The sequence below is a fragment of the Mastomys coucha genome, chromosome X, assembly GCF_008632895.1.
Source record: "Mastomys coucha isolate ucsf_1 chromosome X, UCSF_Mcou_1, whole genome shotgun sequence".
Classification (NCBI taxonomy): Eukaryota; Metazoa; Chordata; class Mammalia; order Rodentia; family Muridae; genus Mastomys; species Mastomys coucha.
Window position 1 is genome coordinate 4511852 of NC_045030.1, and position 7861 is coordinate 4519712.

At 38.0% G+C, this 7861-nt stretch overlaps 1 protein-coding gene across 5 annotated transcripts in view; it reads right to left on the bottom strand.

Annotated features, from left to right (window-relative positions):
- Rpgr (retinitis pigmentosa GTPase regulator) overlaps positions 1 to 7861 on the bottom strand; it is a 57818-nt gene that overhangs the window by 16982 nt on the left and 32975 nt on the right. For 4 of the 5 annotated variants that reach the window (XM_031340409.1, XM_031340490.1, XM_031340630.1 and 1 more), the window contains exons 13-14: positions 2481 to 2546; positions 206 to 1075 (exon numbers count right to left, since the gene is read on the bottom strand). In XM_031340409.1, coding sequence (XP_031196269.1) covers positions 206 to 1075; positions 2481 to 2546 — 936 coding nt within the window. The remainder of the gene's footprint in view (positions 1 to 205; positions 1076 to 2480; positions 2547 to 7861) is intronic. The other variant, XM_031340709.1, reaches the window with a different exon arrangement.

The window sequence follows — 7861 nt, forward strand, 5'->3', positions numbered from 1 at the left end:
CTTTCTCCCATCCTTCACCCTCTTCTCTCTCTTCCATATCCAGGATGCGCCTTTCTCTCTTACCCTTACCTTTCTTCCTCTCTTGTTTTTCCTGTACCCTTTGTAACTGCTCAGCTCCTAAATTCCCCTTCTCACATATTTGATCCCCTCCTCCCTCAGATCCACTTTCTCTCTTCCCCCCTGACTCTTCCTCACTTTCACTCACCTCTTTTTCTGTAATGACATCTGACAGGGCTTCTGCTTTTGCTTCCTTTCTGTCTCCTTCCAATTCCATATTTTCTTCTTGTGCCTGTACCTCTTGCTCCACTACTACATTTCCTTCTGAATCCTCTGGTCCTTCCTGCTCCTCTGGTATCCCTGACAAGTGGTCATGTTTAAGATCATACTTTGGAAGAAATCTGGTTGCTCTAGGTTCATTCTCAGTTGTTTGCTCAGCACACTTCCTGCTGTACCATAAGTAGTGCTCAGTCTCCACTTCATCGTCATCTTTCTCTTCACTACTAGATTCTGCTAGCTTGTGCTTCTCCAATTCCTCAGCACTGTCTTGCTTATTGTGCTTTTCACATTCCATGTAACTGTCTGGTTCATCTACCAATTCTGTTTCACTATCAAAGATGATATTCTGCTCACTGCCTTTCCTTTCCTCAGCAATATCTTTATTGTCTTCACTCTCAGAATTCGTTACCAGAATGTCTTTATCTGGTAAGTCATCAAAAAATGAACCTGACTTTGAGTTCTCTTCACTTTCTCTAATCTTTTCCACATCTGCCATTCCCATCACCTCAGTTTTCTTCTCAGAGACTATTTCTTCATCACTTTCACTTCCTACTTGCTTGCTTTGTAAGCCCTTTCCATCAGTGAAGACCTGTGGCTCTGCCTGGTCTAGGCCATTACCCACTTCCTCATCTGAAAATGATCCCAGAATCTCTGGTGGTCGTATCATGAAGATCCCTTTTGCTAAATATTGTTTGTACACTGTTACTTCTTTTATTTTTGACATCTCTTCATATTCATAACTATCCTCATTTTCAGTGCTCGGTGTACTTTCCATCACTTTCTCAACTGTGTCTTGATTCTGTAAAATTTTTGAAGTAACCATCATACTATTGTTAGTTGACAAAGGCATCATAGTTATATAAATCACTGCAAAGCTTTTACATTTGTATCTACAAGCTCACATGGGGTCAAGGCTCATTAATTCAAACTTTACAAACTGGGAAACATGCTACATCTAGTGGTTCATTAATATTAATTTAATCTTTTTACTCACTAAAGTAGGCCCGATGTCTAATATAAAAGCAAGATTTGAAATGTGGACAATACATCAGTTTTTTTAAAAAAGCGATTTTTCATTTCTACTGTTTCTAGAAACGTTTTAATTTTAAAGTTCTTTTTATAATCCTAAGGGAGTCAGGCCCAGCTGCTAGAACTTATTTCTAAATGTATGTTCCTTTCTTTTCCCAGCAACTCAGAAAAACTAAGTCTAGCATCTACTAGAAAGGAAGACCCTGCTTGAGGCAGAGTAGGCCACCAAGGTAGTGAGTGCTCTCTGAGCTTTTCCAGCCATGTCAAGAGAACAGCTTGCCCATGTTAAAAGGCATGCTGTTCCTCCCTGTGCCTCTCACTTTTAGAATGCTGGCTATTCATTTTATAGTTAAGCAAGATCTTCTTGAATTTTGTAGGATCTGTCTTTAAGAATTTTTAAACAAATGAGGTAGCAAAGGCAGTAGAAATCAGAAACTACATGATTTCCAAAGTCAGAGTCAACTGCATTATTTTAGTAACTGCCAAACACCTCTTATTTTTGTTTCACTGACCCCTAAAGTCATTAAAAGAAAAATGTCAGGAAAAGCAAAAAGCTTGCCCAGCATGTCTTCATTTATCTAAGGTTGTGGAAATAGACTTACTTTTTGCTACTAACATGGTTACTAACTAAAATCTATTTCTTATCCATTTAGAGCCTCTCATTAGTTTCCAACTTTCATTTTAATCCTGTTTTATGCTAATCCTTCCTTATTACAAAATGATTATCAACTAGTTACCACTAAAACAAAACAAACAAACAAAAACGCCATGTGAATATTATCCAGCTAAGTCAGCATAGTGACTCAGGCAACATCAATCACAACCAAATTCAGAGGTCCATTCTGATAAAAACTAACCTCTTCCCCAAAGTAAGCGCTAAGATGACTATTGCTTAGCTGAAAGAATCATCATCATAGGGTAGGCAAATAACTGGAAGAGCAAATTCTAGCAGCTAAATTCTATAAGGAAATAGCTACAAATAAAGAAACCAAATAGGAGTCATCTACGTTGCAATCCTGTCTTTTAAATTTCAATATAAGTGAGTGATTACCTTTTTTTTCTTCTTTCCAAAAAGTTTTCAAAGAAATAATTAAAAACATTCTTGACCACAACAGTAATTTTAATATAATAATAATAAAGATAATAAAAATATCAATAATAGCTATGTGTTATACCTGTTGTTTTTGAATTGGTGAAAAATCTAATAACTTCTCATTGGAACTCGTAGTCATCATATGTGTCTGAAATAAATAAAAATATATCTTCTAGATAAATGGAAAACTACAAATGAATAATGAATGTAAAGAAACCCAGGCATTAATATAACCTATCAACACTGCCATACTAATGATATTAGGAGAGAAAAGCTACTTAGAACATCACGAATAGACTTAATATGGACGATATAGCTTAAAGCAAGCCATTGCCTTTCAGCTTTTCCATATTAGAAGCAAAAGAGAAGCCTTTTCTAGTTCTTTAGGAGGATAAAGAAAGGCAAGTGGCGGAATATAATATTGGAGTGACAGACTCTTAGAGATGGAGTTTGGGAATAGAAGACTGAGGAAAGACGTATCCCAAAGACCATTCACGTGATAGTTGGCTGGGGCAGGGGGCCTGGGGAGGGTAACAGGGAAAGACAAAATGCCCTGGTGAATTCCACTGGGGCAGACTTTGGAACTCAGGGATATGGAAATGTCTGGCATGAGCTAACAGATTAATGGTTTCACTAAAGGCCTAGATGTAAAAAGATAAAACCATTTCCTAATCCAACAAAATACTATGTTTCATCATGGCATTCCCAAGCATGCACAGTGTGTGCTTCAGCCACATGCATTCTTCTACCACCTTCTTATACCATTGCCCCTGCCCCTTAAAGGATCCTCTTGCTACTTTCATTTCATCTTTCTTTTTTCAGTCAGGAGTCCATGCATCACAGAAAGCAATGAGCTATGTGTCTTTCTGAGCCTATGAGTTTATATTTGGCTTCCTTTCAGCTGTGGCACTAATTATTATTCATCACTCAGGTTCAGAACTATAAGAAATTACATTCATGGGCTGGGGAAGACACACAGTCTAGATAGACAAGAGACTTAAAATTAGCACAGAAAGCTCTCCCTGGAAAATTTGTCCACATTTCCAAGAGTATTCTCAGGTACTGTAACTGAAGAGCTATCTTGGGATGGTTTACTAAGATCAACAGCTCTGGGAATTAAAGCCTCCTATATTTTCCTATCTTGCAACCATGTTCTGTAGCAATTTCCTTCCAATCAAAGTGTTCTATCTTGAAAAGAAGCTCATTGAGACTTAGAAAGGACTCCATTGTGTAGATATACCACATTTTATGTATCCATTCCATCCATTTTATGTTGAGGGACATCTAGGTTGTTTCCAGGTTCTGGCTATTATAAATAAGGCTGCTATGAACATAGTGGAGCATGTGTCCTTATTACATGTTGGAGCATCTTCTGGGTAATATGCCCAGGAGTGGTAACGCTGGGTCCTCTGGTTGTATTATGTCCAATTTTCTGAGGAACCGCCAAATTGATTTCCAGAGTGGTTGTACCAGCTTGCAATCCTACCAGTAATAAGTGGATGGATCTCGAGGATATCATCTTGAGTGAGGTAACCCAATCACAAAAGAACACACATGGTATGCACTCACTGAAATATGGGGAGCCACAGCTGCCATCCTATATATATTGAACACTTGGTCTCCGGCCAGAGCAGAGAGCATTGATAAACAAGCCCTTATTGGGAAAAGCTGAGTGCCTCCAGTTTGTGATGCAAGCTGGCATGATTTCCCGCAGCCTATTATGCTTTGCCACGTAGCCAATGCTGATTGGGACCAGGGAAAGTATTTAACCGGTGAGGGCTGGGGGCTAGAAAAAGCTAGCTAAGAAAGAAGAAAAGATGAATGAATTATTCTGTAGTACAAGGTTCCTGAATAAACTGCTTGGAGAAGGTTCGTGGTTGCCTCCTTATTTCCACTGGTCGGTAAGACGGTGACAACTGATAAATAGATATTAGTCCAGAAGCTCGAAATACCCAAGATACAATCCATAAACGACAGGAAACTCAAGAAGAAGGAAGACCAAAGTGTGGATACTTCAATCCTTCTTAGAAAGGGGAACAAAATACCCATGGAAGGAGTTGTAGAGACAAAGTATGGAGCAGAGACTGAAGGAAGGACAATCCAGAGGCTGCTCCACCTGGGGATCCTTCCCATATTCAATCACCAAACCCAGACATTAGTATGGATGCCAGCAAGTGCAGGCTGACTGGAGCCTGATATAGCTGTCTCCTGAGAGGCTCTGACAGTGCCTGACTAATACAAAAGTAGAGGCTCACAGCCATCCATTGGAGTGAGCACAGGGTCCCCAATGAAGGAGCTAGAGAAAGGACCCAAGGAGCTAAAGGGCTTGCAGCCCCTTAGGACGAACAACAATATGAACTAACTAGTACCCCCAGAGCTCTTAGGGACTAAACCAACAACCGAAGAGTACAAATGGAGAGACTCATGGCTCCAGCTGCATATGTAGCAGAGGATGGCCTAGTCAGTCATCAATGGGAGGAGAGGCCCTTGTGAAGGCTCTATGTCCTAGTGTAGGGGAATGCCAGGGCCAGGAAGTAGGGGAGGGTGGGTTTGTGAGTAGGGGGAGGGAATAAGGGTTTTTATCAGAGGGGAAGCCAGGAAAGGGGAGAACATTTGAAATATAAAGAAAATATCTAATAAATAAATAAATAAATAAATAAACAAACTTAGGAAGGAAACAAATCACAAGTCTCAAGTAGTAAGTGAAACTTGTGAGATTCCCCCAGTCCCTCCTTCCAGGTTATAGAAGCAGTAAGGACTACTGGTGAGAGGAGGCTCTCTGGCCTGCTGAGCTGCCTTCAAATAATCAAGGGGGTCCCCAAGAGGCAATTGTTGGGCAGCACCAAACACACACTGAGATGGGATTTTCAGTAATAGCATTTTCATAGATGACCTTGGAGTCATCTATGCACTTGTACTTAACCCCTCACCCACATTCCTGTAAGTAACCCACAATAAACTCCTTGGGTCACCAAGTGGGACATTGGTAGTACTGTTACTTTGGTCTGTTTTTAGATCCCTGTATATAATGAATACTTATTTGTTCATGCCTCCCCAGCAAAAGCTACACAACAGTTGTCAGGCAATATTGCACTAGCTTAGCAGGCATAAGCCTAGAGTCAGGTTGGCCAGGAAAAAGACATACTGACACAACGTCCCCTGAGAATTCTGTGCTGTGCGGAATTAGAATACAATGTTGGGTGGAAATAAAGAGCTTTCCTTGAAAACAGGAATCTTTAGAACTCAACTGTCAGAAGCTAGAGAAGGAGAGTTGTGTAAGAGTCTGCTTGATAGCACTGTGTGACTGTATATAGAGTGGGTTTACCAGACTGACATTGTATACATATCAGGTCAAAAACTGATTACTGCCAAATATCCTACAAACACTTTATACTAGGAAGTTCAATTGCAATTGAAATCAACACTAACAACAAACTGAAACGTCAAGTTAGACCATAAGGAAAGGTGTGCCTACTAAGGAGGATCTCTCATAATAATATAAGACACAGCCACTCCAATGAATGTATAGACCTCAACATAAAAAAAAATGTATTATGAAGGCTGTGGCCTTTAAGCCATCAGAAATTCAAGACCAACCTGAACTACAGTGTGAATTCTCAGACAAAATGGCTACAGAATGAGACCCCTACCTCAAAATCAACTAACCACAAATAAACTATGATGGAAGCACTCAGTTATAATTAAAGGCAAATTAATTAGAATAAGATAATAAGGATCTAAAGACTAAGGAGAATGGAATGATAATATATTTCATTGCATTAATAGAAAAAATCATTGCCAATCAAAATTACCACACCTAGTATGTTGGCTAGTTTCATGTCAACCTGACATAAGCTAAAGTCATCTGAGAGAAGGGAACCCTAATTAAGAAAACGTCCCCATAAGATCAGACTATAAGCAAGCCTGTAGGGCATTTTCTCAATAATTGATGTGGGAGTGTCCATTGTGGCTACTGATCCTGAGTTCTACAAAAAAAGAGCAGGCAGAACAGGTTAGGGGTGCAAGCTAGTAAGCAGTACCCCTCCATGGCTTCTGTATAATCTCCTGCCTCCAGGGTCTTGCCCTGCTTAAATTCTTGCCCTCACTGCCTTTGATGATGAACTGTGAGTGAAATGTGAAATAAAAATACTTTCCTTCCCATGTTACTTTTGGTCATGGTGTTTCATCACAGCAATAGAAACTCTAAGACTCCTAGCAGGGTTGTCCTTCAAAAGCAAAGGAGACCTTTCAAAATAAGTATGTACTAATAGATCAGCATTTCAGAAGACAACATAATACTATACCTAGAAGAGGAAACTGTGTAAACACAACTAACTATGAGAACACTGAAAAGAATACATCTGTCTTGCTATAAGACTGGACATACATATGAAAATTATTATCAGTATAGTTAACCACCACTTCTAGGATGAGAGAAAGACATTCTACTACAAGGAAGAAATTAACTGACTTTCTTTTTTTTGGTGTTTCAAGACAGGGTTTCTCTGTATAGCCCTGGGAACTTCTTTATTATTATTATTATTATTATTATTATTATTATTATTGGAAATAAATCAGCAATATATACACATCTTTCAATAATAACCCAAATGTAAATGGTGTCAATTTACCAATTAAAAGACACCAATTGGGTGACTGGATTTAACAAAATAATGAACAATATGCTTTATATAAACAAAAGACCCTGCATCATCAAAAAATACAGAGAACTGAATGGAAATTTATTTCAATGTGAATTAAATCTGCACATAAGCAGGAGTAGCTATACTATCTAACAAAAAAATACTGAAACCCCAAATTAGAAACCGAGAGTGTCACTACATATTGATCAAGGGAACAATTCATTAAAAAGACATTTTACACACACACATACACACACACACACACATACACACACACATGCTAAACACTGAAGCACTCACTTTTTTAAATAAAATTGGCTCTAACACAATAATAGTGGTGACTTCAGTAGTACATTCTTATCCAAGCAAACAATCAGCACAGTAATGTTATTGATAAATTACACTATAGAATAACTTGATTTAACAAATATTTCAATAGATGTAGAATGTACATTTCTTGATTTCAGCATACAGAACTTATTCTAAGACAGACCATATGATATTTACATTCATTTAAGAAAATACTAGTACTGATGTATTATTTTAAAATATATAGTTAATATGTTTGGAGTTATTTAAAATTTATATTGAGAAAAACATGTGTTTTCAGTATTGCTGTAGACAAGCATCTACATAAGACTGTTAAATTTGTTTATATCAAACAACTTTTACAATACTCATTTTTATTGCTATAATATTTTATAAATTTTAAGAAATATGACCAAAAAAATATTGTAGATATTGAAGGGGGAGTCTCTGGGAGGAGTTGGGGTACAAAATGGAAACAAGAATGTGATATAATTCTATTTACTTAAAATAT